General features: G+C 36.0%; 1 protein-coding gene across 11 annotated transcripts in view; it reads left to right on the top strand.

Moving 5' to 3' along the window:
- Positions 1 to 24,851, top strand: part of tn (tripartite motif containing protein thin) — a 242,561-nt gene that overhangs the window by 171,523 nt on the left and 46,187 nt on the right. For 10 of the 11 annotated variants that reach the window (XM_069821803.1, XM_069821828.1, XM_069821754.1 and 7 more), the window contains 2 exons: positions 14,927 to 16,415; positions 22,662 to 22,987. In XM_069821803.1, coding sequence (XP_069677904.1) covers positions 14,927 to 16,415; positions 22,662 to 22,987 — 1,815 coding nt within the window. The remainder of the gene's footprint in view (positions 1 to 14,926; positions 16,416 to 22,661; positions 22,988 to 24,851) is intronic. The other variant, XM_069821838.1, reaches the window with a different exon arrangement.

Below are 24,851 nucleotides of genomic sequence, written 5' to 3'. Positions count from 1 at the left end.
TTCGAGATAAAACTTCTTTTATATGAAACATTTCATAGAGTATTTTGGGAAAGGCATTGATTTAAATGCCAAAATGCTCAGTTAACGTACGAGAGTAGTGTATTACGATAATAATGATTGAAATAATTTTAGTTTTGTCCTTTAAATGTGTAGAAATTTGGTCAGAAAATAATGTAATTTTTCGTTCTGAAGAAGAATTTAAAAACAACACCCTTTGTGAAGTACAACGTGTCAGTAAATAACATAAGTGTGAAACATCAAATTGTTTTTGTTCTGGTTTTCTACCGTCATTAGAGCGGTAACACTGCGATTTCCAGCCATGTGTTTACATGAAATAATTTGTTTGCTTTACAGAGTAGAATACTGTGCATCAGTTTAATGTACATAAGTTCCGATCACCTTAATATCACTAAACTATGAACCAAAAATTGTTATTCACATAAGCGCTAAATAATATTAAATAAATTAATTTTGGAAACTAAATAATGGTAACAATGACGGGGTCTTCCTTCGTCATTCTTTTTTTGAGTTTATTTTAATCTTTCTTTCATATTTTAACATAGTTCCTCTTTTCGTTCTTTCTTATTTTTGAATAGATTTCCCTATATTTTCTCCCTTTTTTGTACTTTCCTTTTTATCTTCTTACATTTCTTCATTTATTTCCTTCTTTGCCCCTCTTCTCAAATTTATTTTATTAATTTACTGCATTTTTCATTTCTTCTATTCTTTCCTTTAATTTGTATATTTTTTAACCATTAGTTTTCATTTTCCTTTCATTATTATAAAGTATATATCTTTCTGTTCTTCGCTGAGTTTTATTTGGATCAGGCATTTTTTTCTATTGTAATATAAAACATATTTTCTCTTTAGTTCCAGCTTCAGAATTTATTTTCTTCTTTGTTATGATCTCTACATTTATCTAAAATTTTCTATTATTCTATTGTATTTTTCTCAAATATGAACTACAAAAAAACATATCACCAAACTGTATTACTCTTATGTAAGAATACGAAACGTGATAGATCCATTTTCTTTACGCTGTACTTAAAATACGAGTACATAGCATTCTTAAAGTAAAACTTTCATCAACTTTTTATTAAAATAAAATTTACGGAGATGTAAAAGTAAAACAATAATTAAAAGAATATGTTTTCCTGATTGGAGCACTGTTACATTAAATTAATTATTTTTGGAACTTACAAGAAGTTGCATTTTATAATAAAATAATGTACACAAAAGTTAATACTGATATTTCGATACTAAAATATATTTATTCCAATGCAATACTTTTACAATTTTTATAACAATAAGAGTTCCACTGTTTTCAAAAAAATTTAATGTTACATAGCAACAAAAATCCAATTGCTTATTTGTAAATAATAAAAATATTACATTAGATGATATTTTACATCTCTAAATTTTAATCTCATGACTCCTTCAACAGAAAAAATGCTATTTTTCTCCATATGCGATCATTTAACATGCAGAGGCATGATATTACAAAGGATCAAGTTGAAATTGCAATTTTATTACAATAGCGTGGTGAAAATCAGGAAGGCCTATATGTAGCAGATTTTATGAATACTTCCTATACTGTGATTTTTAGAGTAATTTCTCGTTTTCGGAACACAGGATTCGTAAACAGAAGATATGGTAGTGTATCATATTCTAAAACCACTCGACAGAATTGCTAAAAATAATCGTTCAAGTAAGAAGAACTTCATTTGCTACAGTAATTCACAATCTTCAGAATACCACTGGTCTCTTAGTATCACATCAAGCAAATATAAATAGACTTGGGAAGATATGTCTTCCTACAGACATTAAGACTTCTTGCACTTAATACAAAATAATCGCCGTGAAAGATTAGCATGGGTTCATCAGAAGATCGAAGACGGTACACCCTGAGGAAAAGTCATATTAACTGGTGAATCCAAAAATTGTCTCTTTTATAACCACTGACGACAGAGAGTATACAAGATTGCTGACCATATCATGTTTTCGCAATATATTCAGCGATTAATTCCCTTTCGTGATGGAGTTATGGTTTGGCAGGTGTGTTCTTAGACTGGCGAACCCAAGTTCATATTATACATGGATCACTCACAGGTCAAAGGCATGTTGAGGAGATTATCAGTGGATACCTCTCAGACGGACGGACAAGAGAATTTCAATCTTCTTGATGATAATGTTCGTACACATCGAATTTCAATAGTCATGGAAGCCCTGAGAGCTCTTCAAATCGATCATCCTCCACTTCCACCGCGGCTCAGACCTAAATGCAACTAAACAAGTTTGGAATTTCTTCAGAGGCGACTCGAACACCATGAACCACGCCCTACTACCATCAGATAAATTGCAGGAATATTACTTGTGATATTCAATGCAATACTTCAAGAAAAAATTTATGATTGTCGCGTTGTTATTAATGCGCGTGGAAACACAACTCGGTACTGATGTGAAAAGATATCATTCTGCTTTGATGAAGTAATATTAATTTAAAAAGAACATATTTATTGTACTTTTGTTCTTTTTATTTCCTTCTGTTTGACGGTATTATTTAAAATGTCCTAGAAAACAATGCACTATTTACAGCGCGTGATTCAAAAGGTTGTGCTGAAACTGAAGGAGTCAGTAGAAGAGTGAATATCAGGGACTACACTATGGACAACATACCAATAGAGTAGGCCTAATAGTAATTTGTAGAAAAATTTAGACAGATAAATATTACGTGAACTTGACTATTAATTTAATATTACACCAAGAGTTGTTGAAACTGACGACCAGCACATTTAGTGCAGATATTGCAACTCTCCCAAATACACGAAGCACCTCCAGAACCACATTAGATCCTGCAAGCATTCTGGTAAGTATTTCTGGGTCTTCCATGGAAATACCATAAACGAGGTTTTTGATACGCCCCCAAAAAGGCATAAAGATGCATCAAACCAGGGGAGCATGAACGGCCATTTAATCGGTCCTCCCCTTCCGATCTATCGTCCGGGATATGCGAGATTTAGAAAGGCCCGTACAGTAAGAGTAAAATATTCTGGTGCTCTATTCTCTTCCATTCACATCTACTGGAGAGGTATCAAGTCAGGGGAACGAGTCGGCCATTCAGTCGAACTTCTCCTTCGAGCCATTACCCGGGATATGTGATATTTAGAAAATCTTGTTATAGCAAAAATAAACTGTGCTGTGCTCCGTTCTGTTCCATCCGCAACTGCTGGTGGACGATAAGTGGAATGTTTTCTAATTGCTCTGCAACAACTGGTTGTAAAATGTTGTAAATTTCCGCATTCAAACATGGTGGCAGGAAGTAAGGTGCAAAGTATGATTATATCCGCAATGTAGTTCCTTGCACTGACTGAGCATTTATTTGGACAGCACAGATTCCTATCTCAATATTAGCCTACATTCAGACCTCTCAATGAACTCCTTCAGGTTCAGCACAACATTTTGAATAATCCTATGTTTAACTAGTGAACATGAACTTTTATTTTAGTTTCAATAATTCATGTTCACTTTTGAGTAGCTTATTATAAGAATTGCAACACAATAGATTAAATATACATATTTTATAAACTGGCCATTGCTGTCTCTATGATTTACGCGCACACGATCGGGAAACCTTTGAGAAACCCTGGCCTAGACCGAAACTATAATCTGTTATAGCCATTATAGCTTCTGTGACGTTTTATTTCCAGTCAACCGAGAGTACTTGACGACTGTGTAGAGAGTGGCTTCTACATAAAGTAGCCCACCAGCGTGGCCTCCTAAACTTTTGGGTGTCTTCTGTCAGTATTTGCTATTCTGTTGTTCACTTCTTGTAAAACTTAGATCTTCTTTTGTACTAGTGTTTATACATTAACAATCTATTTATATCTACTACACAGTAGTTTTGATATGTAAAGCTGTAGAGCTCAAACCTAGAAACACATTTTATGTAAGAAATCTATTAACCCTAGTCACGTCAATAAAATATTTCTTATGTTGTTAATAGGCTTACGAAATTTATTATCAATAACATGTATTAACTGTGTCTTAATTAAAACACATAGAAATGTTTTGCATCCGTCGGTAGGTAAAGACATTTTTCCAAATTATTTGGCAAACAGAAATCGAGAAGGATTCCGGTGCTTAGAAATGCCGTAAATATTCCAGCAAATATAATTTTACACATCGTGATGATTCTCCTGTCGTGATTGAATTTGCCTTTGCATGATTTCATGGAGATTAATAAGAAAAGATTTACCCTAGTGACAAGATGAATTATTAACGACACGAAAAAAATTTTCAAATAAATATTGAAGAAACATTTTAGTTTTGATTAAACTTTTAAGACGTAATTCTACGTTTACCTTGAATCAATTTTTTATTTAGAAATTATAATCATGAGTTGTATAATCATAAAAATGAATCCCATAAAAGCACAATTATTCCGTTGGAATTTCTATTTTAAAATATGATTGAACGGTTAAAATATAAACAAATTAATAATAAAAACGAAATTGCGACCAAATTAGAAACACGATTAAATTTCACATGAATTAAGTTTATTTTCCTATAAATTTTGTTTGACTACGTAATTTTTTCTAACTATATGTTTCATACCTCGTTTGACTTATTTTTAATTTCAAATTCATAACTCTCACATTCTGAAAAATGGAACACTGAATCCAAATTAGTTACAGGGCAGTGATTTTGTTTAAATTTATTCTGACATAATTACCTCCTTCATTGAATTATAATTGATAAGAAAAAGGTAATATTTTAGCGTAATATGTATTTCACGAATTCTCCGCTAAAGGCAGTACATGTCAAAGCGTACTCGTGCTGCCATCTGTCAAGTTTTCTTAATTTACTTGCAAATTCATAAGCGACGAGGAAAACCATTCCCGTAATGATAAAAAATAGAAACAAAATGAAATCATATTCATGCATTCGTAGTTTCAATATTTCATACAAAGGTCTAAATTCCTAGTTAATTATCTGAAATTTCACCAGTTTAACACGACTGTACAACTTTTTTTTAAATTCCAGTTTTATAGCAAGTAAAAATTGAGTGTTTCTTAATCATTTACAAATAATTTACATCAGGAAAATCTTCAAAGTACATTTCTTCACGGACATGTTCGTTTTTAATTGCCTCTAATTTCACATTTTTAGAATCACTTAGCATAAAAATAGTAAAATTATTTTAATATCAAGCAAAATCAGCCGTTTTAATGTTAATGAAATATTTCGTATTCGGAACTGTGATGAATAACTGATGATCAATTTTCAAACAACGTCTCTCATTCAACCATACCCTATTCTCTCAACTTACATGCGAAATAACTGATCTAAGAAAATAATTTGAACACTATAACCTACATCAAAGTTTAGGAAGTTAAGGCACGAATTATTAATCTTTCAAAACACTCAAGTACTTTTACATGTAGGTGTTATAAAATTATTGCAACCATTCAGGTATTAGAAGCAGAAAACACTCGTGATAGACCAATTTATCTTTTAGTATTAATATTTTGTGCATTTTGTTTTCTTAGCTCTTTTTTATATAAAACAAATGTACAAAGTAAACAGACATTGTTTCCGCTTTACAAATTTTAATTCAAAAGACATTTTTATTTGAATCTACTTAGTTGTTTATGACATTTTTTTCCAGACTTCATCAATTTTAATATATTTTTGTATTTTTTACATGTAATGCTTTGATTTTAACTTTAATTTTTTACAGGAAATTGCTTTTTGAGTTTTGTTAATCTCGTCGAATGATCTGGTTGTTTCCTGTTATCTCCAGCTTCCTGCGTCCAACGTTCCAGAAGAATGATGTAGCATTCTATTAACATATGAACGTCTATTTCAATAAAGTAGAGTGATTTTAGAAGGATATTTAACGACGCTATATCAACTGCGACATTTTTAACGTTCGTGGAATCAGTAAAGCGAGATGGCATTTTGACGAAATGAGTCCGAATGAGCTGAATTTCACCTTACAATTCGGAAAACTAACATGCGCTAGCTTCTTTCTGAGGCTTCGGAGTGGGGGTTCTGTGTGAACATACGACTGCTTACTCATAGAGCAGGGCTGGGCAGCAAGAGCGGATTCTACTCTCACGGGGAGTCATATGATTTCTCTTCATCCCCTTTCTTCCCCGCCGAACACCGAGCAGCGTTGATTCAGTGACGGATGAATATTAAGCGCCCCGTTTAGAGTCTGGTTCTGCTCTCGATGCCCAGCTCTGTTATAGAGCGTACTGTTCAAACAACCCCCCCCCCCCAGCAAGACTCTGGGCTAGTCCATGTAAGTGGATGCCAATTCGTCTTTCGCGCAGGTGCCACGAGTTTGCGATCGGGCTCGACGATCATGTTTTCATTCTAATTCCTGACCGCCCACAAGTGGACCACCGTTGTGTGGTTGTGGTGTGGTCCGTGAGAGTTGATCCTAACGTGGCGCAAGCTCGGCCTATTCTAATGCCCCACTCCGTACGATCGGAAATAATGCTCGACAATAAACATTGTTGTGAGAACCGTAACTGTAGCACTATCTCCAATACTGAATATACAATATGTCAAATTATCACATAAAATAAATAAACACTTGGTTGCTAGGAAAACATGGACAGCAGATGAGCGATAATTTCAATATTGTTTATTTTGGCGCATATTGTATTAGTCCCAAATGAAAACTATTCTCAGAAAAAAAATCCCTCCTAAATGTTGAAACTACTTCACTTGATAAGTATTATCTGTAATATTCTGATTCTTACTCTGTCATTAGAGAAACTGACAAGGAATGTTTTATCCCGTTCCAGTTTTTAAATCAAAAGGACGGTTTTTTTGCAAATTAAATAAAAAGATTAACACGTATCGTTATTTCCTGCCATTAGTAAGTCTGGAAACCGTACTGCAGTATAAGGAATGGAAAGCTGCTACTCAGACCGAGTGCGTATGTGTTTTCGTTGGTGAGCCGGCGATGCGCTGTTGCCAAACTATGCAGACTTCCACCCTAATAGTCCAATTCAAAAAGCACAACGCATAAGAGGGTTCTTTTATTTAATTTAATGTATTATATTTCCACTTTCGATCTGCAGAGTTAGCTCTTTTTCACTTTCACTAGTTCACACCTGTGGAGTAACGGCTAGCGCGTCTGACCGCGAAACCAGGTGACCCGGGTTCGAATCCCGATCGAGGCAAGTTATATGGTCGAGGTTATTTCCGGGATTTTCCCTCAATCCAATATGAGATAATGCTGGGTAACTATCGGTGCTGGACCCAGGGCTCATTTCACCGGCATTAGCACCTTCATTTCATTCAGACGCTAAATAACCTGAGATGTTGATACAGCGTCGTAAAATAAGCCACAAAAAATCACTTTCACTAGCTGTGCAGTATACATAATGAGAGTGACATTATCATAAAATGCCGATGTTATACGCCATAAACAGATACTACGTGAATAATGAATAATAGGCTACATGCTTTCTTGTCCGCTCGACAAATGGCGGAACAGCTAATTCACGGCTTCAATTCCTAAAGTTTCCGAGACAGCCTGTGAAGCTACGGTTTGTTTACAGCGATCATCGCCGGACGCACATCGCCGGCGACTATAAACGCTGGCGATGATCATCAGGAAATGGTTTCTTTATCAGCGTACATCGCTGTCAATTCTCATTTGTTTTGCTGCCAGAACTCGATTCAATATTTCTACATGGCCTTCTCTAAATATCGATTATTGAACATGTATGCGGCGATGTACGTCCTGAATTTGCTTCAGAAGCAACCTCCAGCGATCTGTGTCGCGTCCAATGATCTACGTTGGTGATCATCGCTGTAAAGAAACCGTACGCATTCATTTTAATTGCTAGCAACTCCAGCCGATGATCGCCGTAAACAAACCGCAGCTTTAGAGATCTAGGTAGATTTGAAATCTGTTTTCTATGATTTCGAATGTTTATCCTCATTTATACAGTTTAGCAATCCTGAACACCGAACCTTCTCGGGTTTCATTAGTAATCAAACGAGCATAACATACCCGTCAATTTATATGTATTTGAATGAATGATAGGCCTATAGTTACATTATATAAATGGAACTTTGCGATGCAAAACATTTTTATCGCCAATTACACTGAACACAAAAGAAACGACATGATCACATTTCAACACAATAAAAATTTCCCTTTGAATGACATGAATTCATTTACAGAATACCTGACTTACTAAAAGCGAATCACTCACCCATCAAAGTATTTTGACCCTATATCGGATATAACTCTTCCTCCGCGAAAATTGTGTCTATTCATCCGAGGGAAAGATCTCGATATATTTACAACGGAAGTCTTGTGTAACCACAGTCTGCTAAATAATAGAAGGCCACGACATGATGACGAAAGAAAGCAGGGCGGGTGCACTTTCTCCAATGTCCACTTCGATCGCTGCAGCGCTCTGTTCTTAACATAATATTCTAGCTACAAAATTACTTGAACAGGGCACACATTTAAGGGATGGCTCGATACTTGAGAATCATCGTTGGAAGATTTACCTCTATATATATATATATATATATATATATATATATATATATATATATATATATATATATATATATATATTTTAATTTTACCACACACAAAAACTAAGCTAACTACAGTGAAATAAATCAGATCTGTTAACAACACATAAACCTACTGTGAAAATAGAAAACCATTGTTAATGTAGTGATTCTCTTCAGCTGTACTAATTTATGTTGCAACCATGATAAAGTCATGACTATTTCTTCAAATTGGTGGATTTAACTTACTGAAGCGATTGAAGTAAAATATGCCTAGTGTTTTGAGTGTAAAAGAATAGCATATACATATTGTTGAAAAGCTTGTGCATTTTATTATTTATACTAGGTTATTAATTTGTTATAGAAAATTATGTTCATAGAAGTTCAAACTCTAGTCTCATTAATAAGGTTTCATTGCAAAAAAAAAAATCACATCAATATATATTATAGTTTTAGAGTTATCACTGTTTAAATTAAGTATATATCCTGAAGTCAATACTCCAAGAGAAATAATAGATGAAGTTTGAACTTTTTTACTTATAGAGGAAGGCAAACACCCAAGCCTTAGGCAATCTTGCTGCATTGGAATGATTTTGAAGCTTTAGGACCGCTCTTCAAGCACGTGATTCACTGCTTGGTGCCATCTTATCGATTCGTCTATAGCATCCAATTCTGGCGAAGTCCAAAAATGCTTTCGCAATTCACGTGTTTGCGATCTGCTGCATTCTTTAACCCGAATATTGCGGCATCGCTGTTTCCGCTACTCACAAAGACGCCATCTATCCGAGGGAGTTACACTCCAGGTCTTCCGTAGTCACTGTAAACGTCTCTACGGCTCCCTGAGATGTTTGAGCTTACCCGGGCCATTTAAATCTACAGCGTTGCACTGAAACGTTTATTTCTGGAAAACTATTCATCAGATTTACATAAAGCAAAAGTCATTATAAACCTCAAGAATTAGAGCACAAAATGGCATAAAATTTAAGTAATGACAAAATTGACCATTTTTGGCCACAGTAAGTGTCAAGTCGTACCTTAAATGAAATAATAGATAGCTTAGTAAGAAGTTTCACATAAGGCATAAGTGTTAACATAAATAACAACAAATTATTACACTATATAAACGTGATTTTTTATTTTGCCATTGGTAGAAATGTCGAAAATCTTAACAGCAAAAGCTACTGAAAAGTGACAGGAGAATTATGTAATTCCTTGAATTGCGTGAAAAGTGTTTATTGTTGGTATGTAATTTTAGGTTAGGTAAGGTTTGATTTAAGGATTAAATAGTGTATTACCACAGGCAGGATAAGCACATCCTATCCACTGATTATATAATAGAGAGATACGAATGCGTTGAATGACGCAATGAAAGAAAGAAAAATGGGAGGAGAAGCAATCAAAAGGTGCACGATCGCGCGTCCTTCCAAGAGTACTTGGGCTATGAGTAAGAATTTATGTGAGCTCCAAGCCTATTGGTCACTTATCTCACTCCGTTTTCCATCGTTCCATTGGACAAACTTAAGAGAGTTTTGAAGGGGGAAAAGTCAAAATTGGACGTAACGTAAAAACTACAATATGAGGGGGAGAAAAGTCGCAAAAACAACTGAACATTAGCAGAACAGATTCGCCAATAATGTTATATACCCTTTTAAAGTGGGCGTCACTATCCTCTCTACACTGGACCAGCGAGATGAGAAAGCTCATCCTGAAACACCCAGGGCGACACGCGAATACCAAGCCTCCGATTACTAAAGTCTTTTCTGTAGTATCAGATGTGCAATTTGGTATAAAATGAACCGTCTTCATCAATGACTTTTACTTCTATAAGTAACAAACACAACTTGAACAGCAAATATTGAATAGTATACACTCATCAAACAGATCAAATCTCCAACATTGACACGATTAATAATTCACACTCGAATATAATAACATATGCCCACAAAATCAAATTAGCATACAATTCTTCTAAACAATAGGAGTACAACGGTAACAAACATTTGGAGAGATACAATAGAACATACATACGATCCTAGCGGCAAAAGTGAGCAATATTCTGGGCTCACTTTTAATGCTAATGATGTGCACTCACGTCCTGGCCTTCTGTTATCTAATAGATACGTCAACATTTTCAACGTTTCCCGAAGGCGAACGAGTAAAAGATCAACGCCGAATATTTATCTTTCCCATCGTGCTGCAATTGGATTCTCTCCCATTTATGATTTCTACAACACACAAATTTGGACACGGGAATGAAACTCTTGAAAGTTGAAAATAAGAAAAACAAGGTATGTTGAGCTATACACCTTACATACAGAACAACAAGAGCTTCACAACCAGCTGTTCCTCATTCTTCGGTGTCACGTGTGTTCTGTGAGAACCTTCGAAGTACTTTATGACCACATTTCATGTGAAAATATATGTTAATATTACAGTGGACTTGTTTTGAATCAGAAAAATCTGTCCTATTGCTAATTATTTTTGTTTCTTATTAATTCGATTACAAATATTTCATTGAATACATTTGCAAGTAATCAGTCTTAGCCAGCAGAGTACATATTCTACTGATATGGACAAATATAAATGAATAAATTTACATGTTTTTAAATTGCAGGACAGTTGCGTGATGCATGATCTACAATAACAAAGATATTAATGGTTAGTAGGTAGTCTAAGAGCTCTAGACTCCTAATCCTTGTACCCGGGTTCGATTCCGGTGTATCCCGGATTTATAATTTGTGTTTGGCAAGCCCGTGGTCTAGGTAATACATGGGTTTTCTCCGGGAGTTCCGATTCCCCTGTGGCATTCCAACAAATCATCATCTCATCGCGGGGTGGAGCGTAGACCGACTCCTATGGCTCACACCGCGCCATGGCTCTGTCGGTAAATTGACCTACACAACTGGCTTCATATGGGCGAATGACGAACAATCATGTACCCACCACTAGTGTACAGATATTTATTTCTGTAAGAATTGTTTACTTTGGTCAGCATTTCAAGTCTCTTTGGCACGTTGTGTAAGACTACAAGACCTGAATTTCAGACTTTATACCAAATAGCTATTAATGGTTCTATGAGCCCAACTTTAGTGGGAGGAGTAATGTTGAATATTTTCAATCTTTCCTTAACAAAAGACCAGAGTTTCTTGATTGGGTTCATAAGAGATGTTGCCTGGCCAATTAATTGTTTTGATGTAGGAATCCTGAAGAAATTTCGAAACCTTCTTCGCTCTATGCCATGCAGTAGGCCTACCATCTTGCGTGAATATCCAGTTATTGTTAGGAAATCAGGAGTCCAGTCTGTGACATCGACATCATCCTCATCATCATCATCATCATCATCCAAACAAGTGTAAGGTCCAAGGCCCGTTACAGTCTCAATGGGTCATTCTCGGTGCACTTTTTTTTTATTCACGGCCTAAAGATATTTTCCCTTGCGGACGGTATTGAAGCATGGCTTTTGGAAGTCTATTACGATTCATTCGTTGGACATAGTTTTTCCATTGCAGCTGGTACTTGTTTATAAACTATGAGACTGGTTGTAGGCCTAATTGAAGTTCTTGTATGATATCCTCATTTCTTTTGCGGTCCAAGCGAGTGTATCCTGGTGTTGCTCTCATAAATATCATTTCACAGGCCGTTATTCTGCTGATATCCGTACTTCTCATTGTCCATGCTTCACTTTCGTAACATAGTGCAGGCTTAGCTGAGGTTTTATACAAACGTATTCTTGTGTGTCGCTGTACTAGAGAAGGCACAATAATTGAAATAGTAAAAGAACCAGTGCTGTGAACATTACGTGTTCATTTATAGAACTACAGAATTATAAACTTAAAAATAGAAAAATAATATGTTTAGTCTAATAATTTCTAAAAATTTGTCCACTTCTGTATCTGTATCAGTTGTCAGTGAATTATTCTAAATATTTCTCCTACGGAAACAAGAAATTCTTCGAGTATTTCCTCCCTTATTAACTCTAGGTCGAAGTAAAGCTGAGAAGCTTTGTCTTAGATTTACGGCCCTCTGTCTCTGCTACAGATCTCCAGGAAAAATCTGTTGATCATTTCTCGCCCACACTCAGTTTCGACGCTAAATAACCCCTGCGCGTATGAACCAAAAATTGTCTGTAATTAAGAGATAAGGTGAAATTGCCTATATATTTACATGAATATATTTTCCTCTATTCTCTTATCCATTCCCGAAAGGCTTCCCGTTTATTATCTAACACTTGGTATATTCAGGGAACAACTTATTTAAAATTTGCCCCGATTTCATTGAATTAAATAAAGTATGGCAGCCACACTATCGAAACTTCTTGAATCTAAACTTACAATCTACCTTGCTCTCTGAATCTAAAAGCAAAGATGCTATGAATGCGATTGAGTATTTGAGGAAGTCCTAAGAAGGGTCAGAACTCTTAATTAATTTTGTATGTGACTTCTATTACCTGTCTTTATTGCCGAAGATTCGATGACAAAGAATAAAATGCTTATCATATTCTAATTTAGGTTAAATGTTTCACAAAAAGGAACAGCAACATTTTAAAATTAAATTGAATTTTTAAACAAATCTTACTTTAATAAAATTTCGGCGACTTTGGAAGATTACACATTACTGAATAGTCCCCACAGTCATTCTCTTGCACTACAGATCTTCCTGTTCAAGAAATAAATGTTGAAACTGGAATTCCGAAAGTAAACAAACATACTCCATTCTGATGCCCTTATGAACGTTTAAGTCCGTGTTTTACTTACCTCGGCGTCTTCAAGACTTTAGTCGGCTGGTCATTCTCAATCTACAACTCTGTATTTTCCCACCATAGTCTTCCATTTTCTAGTGTGCCATGGACGTTAATCTGAAGCAAAAAAGGTATTCCTTCAATAAAGCAATTATTGTGGTCTGCATTAATATAAACTTAAGTGTTTTAAAACACTTTATATCGAATAAGAAAATCCGCTAATATATAATCTGAATTCATTGAAACACTGGAAAATATTCAGTATTTTTAACTGCACTTAAACATATGTGAGGCAAAATATTGTACAAAATATCTTAAACAGTAAATATTTCATAAAGCATCAATATTCACTATTTATATGTTTGTCATCCTATAATTTCTGGCATATTAAAACTTACATAATGATCTAGTACCGTTAGAAAATTACTACTTAGATTTGATCTAGTGGTCATTAGAAAACTACCAGAATCTATCAATCTCTGAGCTGAAAATTGACCTATTGTGTCACATCGCTACTTCTATTACTCTCATGTAGAAATACTCATAACACGAGACGTAATCAAATCAAAGATGTTCGAGCCAGTTTATAAATTTATTTATTAAAGTAAATTTAATACAAAGTATGATAGAGATCAATATTTTAATGTACATGGATGCAGTAGGTTTCTTTAGAATAAATCTCCATTGGTTTTCTGCACAGGCGTTCAAATATGTAGAAAGGCGTCGGATATCGTCAGTATTAAAAGACTTTGGCTTCTCCTTGAACCATTCCATTCATCATCTGTGTCGAATCTCCGATTAAAGTCGGGGCTGTAAGCTGGATGGTCCAGAGCCCCGTATCTTTTCTTTACAGACGCATTCTTTGGATGGATTTGGAATAGCACTAGCCACGTTAAGAGATGCCTGACACCTATACAGTTCCAGTAAGCATACAGAACTAAATTGTTCCCGATTCCTGTAAGTAAGGAGACTAATATGTCACTTACCGCAGCCGACCACTTCAGATGGGGTAAAAGGATTTAATTTGATCATGCTTCGTAGATCTATCAATGGTCATATCATTTACGTCAGTGCGTTAGTACACAGAAAAATAAAACCTTACACTTTCGAATGACATGTGTCCGACATCCCGTGACATGAGAATAATACAACAAATGGAGATTTTTATAAATCAAATCATCATATGACTGGCCTTTTCATGTAGCAAGTTTAGAATTCTCCAAACAGAAGAATTCTACTTCAACATTTCATTCATTTTCCCCTCAAGACAAATCTAGATCTAAACATAGAAACTATGAATTTTCTGAGTTGAAACTGTAAATGAAATAAACCCTATTTTCATTTATAAGTGACTTTCGTGGTTGTCGTCTAATAGATCAAAATTTTCAGTATTACAAATCAATCTATCAACGTTTTAAAACATAAGATAAAACAGTTTTTAAGCTTATGTATTCTTAATAATAATAAAGCAATTAAATATTATACTCCCATGACCATAGCCGTTTCTGAAAATCTTTAGCGTATAGGTTCAGATTCTTCTGCTAGCAACAGAACTCAATCAAGTGAAATTATTTAGATTCATTAGACATCTAGCAACAACCAACAATTAATCTGAGCTCTTTCTTCATCCAGGTGGCATCTAGCGACGCTGAATCTGACGACGGATCTTCAGTCAGCTCTTTACAACAATCACAGCGTAAGAACAGCAAGCCTACCTCTGGAAGCGTCTCCAGACGTTCGTCAGGCTCTTCGGACGTGCCGGGCCACAAGAAAGCAACACGATCTGCCAGCTCTGATTCCAGCACAAGCGAATCGTCAGCAGCTTCCTCGTCAGCAGTTCGGAACACTAGCACTACAGTTGCCGAACCAAAGCAGAAACCATTTGCATCTAGGGGAAGCACTGATAAAGGTTCTCCTGGGGAGAGCCCGGCAGGTTCCGGAGCATCTACACCCAGGAACCGACTATCTTCCACTGGTTCCGATACACCAAAGAAACCATTTCAGAGTCGTTTCTTAGCCAACAGACAAGCTTCCACTGCCTCTTCTGTTGATAAACAGACCAAGGAGGAAGAAGAAGATGAAGAAGAGGAATCTGAAAGTAGTTCCGAGTCGGAGGAGACAGATTCTGAAGACGAGTCAGATGACGCGAGTAAGAAGAAGCCAGAAACAACTCCTGCAAAATCTACAGTAGAAAAGTCTGATATTGGACCCCTGCTGGCTCGCAGTGCGCAAGCCAGGGATACATCGGAAGCAACGCGGCGCAATAGCAGGGACGACAGCACCACTGCAGGTTACGGAAAGTCCCGCTATGATTCGTCGTCACCAAGCAGCTATCGACCATCTTATAGTGCCAAAGAGGAGCCCGCTACTGGAAATAAGTACTTAAATCGCACCCGTGGATCGGTAGACGAGGACAGCAGTTCAAGATACGGCTCCGGCAGCGGGTACACCAGCAGGTTCCTCAACAAGTCAAAGAGCTCGGCTGCGATGTCCCCGGACGAGGGTGAGGACTCAGGCGGAAGGAAGTATTCATCAACAGCTACAACAGCAGGCACCACAACTGACGATTCTAGTAAGTACCCAAGCGGGAGGTCAAGGTACGCGGCCCTTAAGGACAGAAGAGCACGTCTCGCGCGCAGTAGGAGCTCTCATAACTTCGGCGGTCCTGATGACGATGACGCCGAAGACGGACGATCTTCTCCAACAACATCGATGCCTGCATCGTACCTCGCATCTAGGTACGGACCTGGTACCCAGAGCAGCAACGACCTAGCGAGGAGTAGATCCACGCATGCGCTGAAGTCTAAGGATAGCTCTCCGGACCGCTCAGGAGCGGGGGGTGCTGGCACGGCTGGTGGTACCGAGAAGGATGGAGCAGCTCTCAGCTCCTGGGCCAGGTACCTGAAGAACAAGTATGGCAACAAGGCTGGAAATAAGGAAGGAGGCGGTTCTGCAGGCGGTGCCTCTTCTTCGCCTTCGGCGTCCGCCACGGCGGCGCGACGTCTTTCACTGGGTCTCCCTCTACGTCACAACTCCGCGAGCGTCGAGAGTTCTGATGACGACCAAAAAAACCCGGGAGGCTCCCCCACTTCCCCTACAGCAGCTACAGCGGCGGCAGCAGGTAACACGTTTCAAAGACTTGCAGAGATTTATAGTCTCATATTGTTGCTATGCAATTTGTTTCTTCTTCTTTTGAAAAACTGTATCAGTTCTCTGAAGTCTTCTTTCATCAAAGGGACAGGTGTAAGATTTCCAAGCGATCCTAGAAGATACATCGTAGGCAAGAGAGTTACATGGTAAGTTTATTCCAAGAACTCCAATTACCCTTCATTCTTATTCATGAATGCTTCAGTAGTTCCAGGCCGTCCACAAAAGGACAGTAGTGTAACACTGAATAAATTTAGATTCTTCAATCCATTTTAATTATAAGCAATTAATTTCAGCCAGTTTGAAACTGAAATTTAGATAATAATATGCTTATTTTGAATTGAAACAAAATCCTTGTATTTTATATTGATATTTATTTGTCCTCTTCCAAAGTTCCACTTTGAATATTAAGGATCTCAGCATAAGAACTGTGGCGTGGATAATCGATGACATTATTAGTGCACGTCATATTATTTTAGAAATATGAAGAATAAAACATTATAAAGCATGGAACTTTAGTAACAAACTACATTTAATAAAATTTTATTATGTATACAGTTAAGTCCCCAAAGTAATTTTTGTTAGAGAATTAAATTATTAATTGCCTAATATATGCTTAATCGTAAAAACTTTAACAATGCTGAAAGAAAATTGATTTCAATATTTCACAGACATATAGTGTACTAAAGATGTGTTCATTGATTTGTAAACCGATATAATATCTATATTTATCGATATTTTCATAACAAGTACATTATCCATATAAATACGACTCACAATTTATTTGTCCACGCATAATCACCCGCTCATAATCTGAACAGAAAATTTATTGTTTATAGTTTGATTCAACAAAAGGTTTAAAAAAACACTCTGTTCTTAGTGTTATTACCAATAGTTCGTCAGCACGACTAGAGCGCTAGTTAAATTAACTAGTAATTACAAGAAAGAGTAATCAAGAGAAACTGTGAAAAACAGAGGACAGTAAGTTGCCCATATTGTCATCTTAAACCCTGAAGTATCTTGCAGTTTCAGCAACTTCGGTCACTGGCGAAAGAGATTTCCTGAAGTAGGGGAACTTTTGTATATACGTCGTTCTCAACTAAATCTACACCCATATGGATGAACATTAATAAGAAGCAATGGTATTGTGGATGTGATATAAACATTTCGTTTATTACTTCAGTGTTCAATATTATCAGCATTTTTATATATTTCAACAAAATATTTAAAACTGCGATAAAGGCCTTCAACCAAGCTGGTGCCCGAAGTGCCTCTAGAAAAGTGGGAGCAGTTTGTTTATTAATTAATTTATTTACTTATTTATTTATTCACTTATTTATTCACTTTTTATTTACTTATTTATTTATTATTTACTTATTTATTTTCTTATTCACTTATTTATTTACTTATTCATTTATTTATTCATTCACTTATTTATTTATTTATTTATTTATTTATTCACTTTTTATTTATTTATTTATTTATTCACTTTTTATTTATTTATTTATTTATCTATTTATTTATTTCTCTATTACTTTCTTTATTTATTTCTCTATTTCTTTATTTATTTCTCTATTTCTCTATGTCTCTATTTATGAATTTATTTATTTATTTACTTATTTATTTATTTATTTATTTATTTATTTATTTATTTATTTACATACTTATTTATTTATTTATTTATTTATTTATTTATTTATTTATTTATTTATTTATTTATTTATTTATTTATTTATTTATCTATCTATCTATTATGAATTATGGGAAAGGAAACAGGCTAGATGCCAATAAAAGCATCATTTTCACATAAATATAAATGAACAATTTAACTTCATTATTATTGATAATGATTTATATGAACAGGATTTATAACGTAAGAATATTCAATTCATTAACAAGAGAAATACTGTAAAAGAAAATCAAAACATAAAAGATGTACGGTTTACAATGAATAAAATACAAGAGCCACCGGCGTGTCTCAGACAGTAGCACGTTTGCCTCCTGATCCGGAGTTGCACTCTGGAGTGGGTGCGATTCCCGCTTGGGCTGATTACCTGGTTGGGTTTTTTCCGAGGTTTATCTCAACCTTAAGGCGAATGTCAGGTAATCTATGGCGAATCCTAGGCCTCATCTCCACAAATACCATCTCTCCATCACCAATTTCATCTACGATAAATAACCTAGTAGTTCATTATAGTGTCATTAAATAACCAAGTTAAAAGAATAAAAGAGGTAGTAAGTTCTATCCTCGTAATACTCTAGAATGGTTTACAAAATATTCAGGTCGCTCAGCCTTTGATTACTTTTTCATAGAATGATCAGGTGCTTAAGATTAAAAGGGAAATATATTGAGAATCAAAAAGTCAAACGAAAAGTAATTTGTTTTTATACATATCAGTTTACAGAAATGTTCAGTGTGACGCATAGTAAATAAAAAATAACCTAAAGATCATCATCTTCTGCGAGATTCGAAAGCAGACCGTCCTGCATACGAACGCAAGACGCATAAAATATAAGGACCGTAGTCACGAGGCCGACCTTCTTAGCTATAAATGCTAAAACCCTCCAGAAAGACAACATAAATTAATCTCTTGGCTTAATAGCGGGGTACAAAGTCGCATTTTGTCGTGTGCATCAAAACACGAAAACAAGGTGGCGGTAATTATGCCGCACTGCACAGGTTCATAAATTAAGAGGACCATCCATCACCCCCCAGACGTGTAATTTCAGTGCTAAACTCAGAAATTCAATATCGCCGCGAAGATGACATGATTTACCTCGACGTTAAATACGGTATTATCGGAGAATCGGTGTTCCGTTGCTAGGCAACGCGTGAAGTACTTTGTATGAGAATTTTGAACAGAATATGCGGCACTATCGAGAGATGTAAACTACAAAAGATATGTAATTTAAATTCTATACTAATGGCTGTTGAGTATCTTCATATATACGCATAAAAATTGAATATTGAATATTGAAAAGAGATGACAGTCAGAGATTTTCTTACTAGGAGTTTTCCCACGTATTCGTGGTTTTTCTCAGCATAAAAGAAATGTTACAGTAGTCTATTGCTTTCCGGTTATACAGGGTGGAAATGATATGACTGTGCAGATTAAAGAGGGCAAGAGAATACTTTACAATAAATAAAAAAAATACCTTATTCGTGAAAATGACAATTTCTGAGATTATCAAATTCAAATTGAAGCCAGTGTGTAAAGTTGTAGACCATGATTCGGGGTAAGACTCTCTCTGAGCGCCCTCACGCTCACAGAGAAACCAGCTGCAGACAGGTGGAGAGGAACGATAAACAATGCAGAGTTTCAGTGACTTGTCATTACAATGAGTGCAAGACGAGCTTCGCCTACATATGTACATAAACACTACATTTAATTTTCTGTTTACAACAACTGTAAATGTAGCTTACACATTGCACGCCACTGATTGATTCTTATGTCCACGATGAACATAATTGCGGGAGTAGAAGGAGACAGCTACTGAAGATCGTTCAAGCTAACGCACAAATCCCCCAGGTCTGTTGTAGACTATGCGACGAATGTAGTTCAGCCTACTATTACTCTTAATAAAATTATCGTCATTTCAAAGCCTGATGTAACTTTTTCCTGATATACCACTTCGATCCTCATTCTTCTAGCAGTGTCCAAAATTCGGTGCACGAAAAGTTGCATACAGAGCTTGGCTTTTGCTAGGAAGAAATGCTTACACGAGTGGTACGGCAGCAAACTAGTTCTATAGCCTATGTTTGGATTTTGTCTTCGCGCTATAGCTACTAATTACTTTGAAGAGTTTTGTGAATGGAGTGGGACAAACCTTGAATGTACCATCGAGATACCAAGTGCAATTATTCTATATCTTGACGTGTGCCAAACACAATCACACAAGAATCTGGCTCCACATTTTCCCTGTAGTTATCACACAATTTTTCTACCCTTGACTTCTGAACGTGCAACGATCTGAAACCTTCCAGATCGGATAATGATTTAGGATTGGCTAGTTGGTCTTGCCTTTCCTCACTCCTCAATGTCTTCAGTCGACACATGCGTCAGTTCAGAAAAACTAATGCTTTAGGAAATTCATGTTATCAATTTTGTCGGAGTGAGTTTGGAGAGATCACTTGCGCTTCAACCTGATTTTCAGTATAATTCAAACTGAGGAATTTCTTGATTTGGGGCGTAGATATGTGGTGACTCCTCAACCCCTTTCAAAACCTGATGGCTTCTCCATGTCAACTTGTAATAATCTTAGCACAACATTGTTTGTTCCGTACCTTTTGACAGTCCAAATATGTATTCCCATTGAGCATAGACCTAATCTGCTTTTAATATAATATTATCCATGAAGTAAGTTAGTACGTGGTGCGTTCGGGGCTTAGTATTTTCGGGATTTTGGATTCAGGAAAAATTCTTCGGGGCTTTGTAGCCTTCAGAATGTTTGATTCGGGGAAAATTCTTCGGCTGTTTTGATTTGAGGGATTGACCGTTCGGGTATGTATGCATTCGGGATATTTGATTCGGAGAAAAGGGAGAAATAAGGAGTACAAAAGGAATACAAGAAGAATAAGTGGAAGACAAGCAGGACAAGTGGAAAAGGAAAAGACGAGGAGAATAAGAGGAATAAAAGGATAACAAGGGAAATACAAGGAGACAAGGAAAAGGAAATGAAAACAAGGATAAGAAAGTGAAAGACAAGAAAAACAATGGAAATACAAGAAGAACAAGGAGAATACAGGAAGAAAAGGGGAATACAGGGAGAACAAGGAAAATACAAGGAAGACAAGGACAGGAGGGGAAAGGCCATGAAGACAAGGAGAACAAGGGCAAGATAAAGCAGAAAAGGAGAACAAGGGAACGGCGAGGAAAACGAGAACAAAGGAAAGACAAGGAATGCAAGGAGAGAAAAGAAAAGACGTGGAGGACAAGGAGAAGACAAGGAGGACAAAAGAAGGCAAGCACAACAAGGAGAAACGAGAATAAGGACAGTACAAGGAGAAAAATGCTAGGGGTTTCCATTTTTATGGCGGTCAATTCTCAAGTTACCTCCATATCCTACTTAGCGAGGAGAAATACATAGTTCTACTTCAAAATACTTCCGTAGTAATGTATGCTGATTGATTGACTCCTGACTGAGTCTTAGAGAAGGCCCTATTGCCTTAATTGTACAAGATTAAATGAACCTATTATTATTATTATTATTATTATTATTATTATTATTATTATTACTATTACTATTATTATTATTATTATTATTATTATTATTATTATCATCATCATCATCAAACAAATCGAAGATTTAGGCCTAATGGCTTGTTCAAGTGTCATTGTTAATCTAGAATTCTTCTAACAAGTAAACATTCTCATGGGGGCAGAATAAAAGTTATTTTTTCTTGCACCATGTTAATAATGTCAAAACAAATGCTTATACAAATTTTGGCCGCTCAGGCGCAATTACGAGGGTCTCCAAGAAGTAAGCTTCCCTGGCACCATTTACAGGAAGAAAACACAATTTCATGGAAAGATTTATTGGAACAGATACAGCAATTGTTAAGCTATTTTTCAACGTATTCTCCACCGGAACTGAGATATTTGTCATACCATGGGATCAATTTTTGTATCCCTGTGACTTAGACACATTGGGATCAGAACACATTGGTTCAGAACCAATGTGTGAAAGCCGTCTGATCCCACAGCATGAGAAATGTCTCAATTCCAGTGGGAAATATGTTGAAAACTAGCTTAACAATTACTGTATTTGTTCTAATAAAACTTTCCATGAAATTTTGTTTTCTTTCTGTAAACAGCCACATGAAAATTTACGTTTTGGCGACCTTCGTAATTGCGTTCGAGTGGCCAAAATTTGTATAGGCCTAAGCACTTGTTTTGACATTATTAATATGCTAGAAGAAACAAAAGTAACTTTTTTATCTGCCCTCATGTGAATGTTTGTTTGTAAGCGGACAACCTTGGCTCCGTTTCCCTGTAGCTTGATATTTTTAAATTAAATTTGGTAGTCTATCCCTCTTCATTCTTCCCACATATGATCTCCAGTTCTTCCTAAATTGATGTATTTTATCAATGACCTCAAACTTTGATAATAGATCCTCAATTGTCAGTATTATTATTATTATTATTATTATTATTATTATTATTATTATTATTATTATTATTATTATTATTACACTGAACTTGATGTCGTGCGTTTGCAGGTTTCGCGGTAGCAGCGGTAGCAGCAGGTTCTTGCCCTAGGAGCCAGTATCTGCAGAAACGACGTCAACAGTTCAAGATAGGAAGTCGGGGGAGCGAGCCCGGATGTTTTACTTGGCCCCGCGGTATCGCCGTGGGGCCCGACAACTCCATAGTCGTGGCGGATTCCTCCAACCATCGCGTCCAGGTCTTCGACGCCAACGGCATATTCGTCAAGGAGTTCGGTAGCTATGGCAACGCGGAAGGAGAGTTCGACTGTCTAGCCGGCGTGGCTGTCAACAGAATCGGACAATTCATCATCGCCGACCGCTACAACCACCGCATTCAGGTCAGTCCCTGCCTAGTCCCTGCTTGTGGGAGAATAGGACTTCTGGCTCTCTTTATGATGATCATCTTTCATCAGTCTGATCTAATTCCCGTTACACTCAAAGAAGTCAGAATTGTTTCCGAGTGGCGCTGATGTGTGGCTCAAATGTTCAATGGTTTAGCATGGTTAATTAATTTCAAGGTCTGTTTTTATGAATGCCTCCAGTGTTCTGTCACATGAAGTTCCCTGGGCTGTTGGTGGTAAAGTGACTCGGATGTAGGCTACATCACATGTAAATGCTGCATTTAAAACAATATTTTTGTAGTAGTAGATTGCGTATCACATGCGAATACCTCTATTTAAAGCAAAATTCCTAGATACATAAAACTCTACATCAAATCATAATTTGTTGTTATTATTATCATTACCATCATCAACATCATCACCATCGACACTATCGTTTTCACATTTATCATATAGTAATAATTTTCCTAATCTTACCTATGATACATCAAAACGAAAGCAATCAAATCATAATTTATTATAATAATTACATTTTTGTAATTGTTATCATCGGCACTATCATATTTACCTTCGTAATACAGTAATATTCTAATTTTACCGATGATACACAAAACTGAAGTAAATGAATTATTATAATTATTATTATTACTATTAATATTATTACTATTATTATTATTATCATCATCATCATCATTATACAGTATATCGATGGCTGAGAACCAGACTGTTCTAAGTCCAACTTTTTATAAGAAAGAAATCTGTGTTTCATTGTGTTCCAGTTCTTGTCTGCATATATGAATCGATCAAAATTGTAAATATTCCTCTCCATAAGGTTGCTATGAAGCTATTCCAAATTGTTTCATGAAGCTTTGAATGTCAGGAGCTTAAAACAGCTCTTCTGAAAAAAAAAAAATAGTAAAATGGACTTGGAACAGTCTGGTTCTGGGCCATCGATATGTATGCATCGGTGCTTAATACCAGTGAAATCTTTAGATTCCTAATAACTAAATCATTCTGTTGCTCTTGTCGACACCTTTCTTGTATTGCCTTTTAAATTTCATTTTTCTCTTTCTTTTTGGTGCTCTTTCTTTCATTTGAACATAAATTCAACACTTGTTTTAACTTTCGTTGTTTATTCTCTGTAGCCTACATGCCGCTGGCAATTTCAATTATATTATTTTAATATAATCAATAAGTATTTCAATATAGGATATCACACACCTTCCTTGGAATAACAAAACACTTTCTTCTTTCTTATCTTGATATTCTGTTCTAGCTGGCAAAAACACAATCTGTTTTTCTTTTCATTAATATATAATAATAATAATAATAATAATAATAATAATAATAATAATAATAATAATAATAATAATAATAATAATAATAATAATAATAATCAAACAAAAGCGGTCGGGTTGGTGGAGCAAAGCTTCTGAAGTACTTTTTACTTAACATTTCATTACTGCCTAGAATATGGGTTAAATCGTAAGTAGAAACAGCTCCTGGTTTCCTAGATAGAAAGTTAGCTCAAAATACACGCCAGCTGATATTCCTGCAGTGTGACCACATGTTATGGCAGCTGACAGGAGCTACAAAACCTCTGGCCTGTTACGCTATGTCCATTGCAATGTCAGCGCTATGACAAGTTTCAGTTTCCCAACTTTTGGAATCCGCAATAGTGAAGTCATACTGCCAGAACCAAACCTCCGACCTGGAGATGCAGTCCTATACTAAGGTTGCGTGACCGGTCAGAGACATAAAAAATATATTTGATAAGCCATGCAGAAAGAAGATACACGGCACTCAAACATATCGGATATATAGACAAACAGACGAACGGGTCGTCCATGCAAAAGGTCAC

Source organism: Periplaneta americana, chromosome 1, assembly GCF_040183065.1.
Source record: "Periplaneta americana isolate PAMFEO1 chromosome 1, P.americana_PAMFEO1_priV1, whole genome shotgun sequence".
NCBI classification, from domain to species: Eukaryota; Metazoa; Arthropoda; class Insecta; order Blattodea; family Blattidae; genus Periplaneta; species Periplaneta americana.
This window is presented reverse-complemented; position numbering and strand designations above follow the sequence as displayed.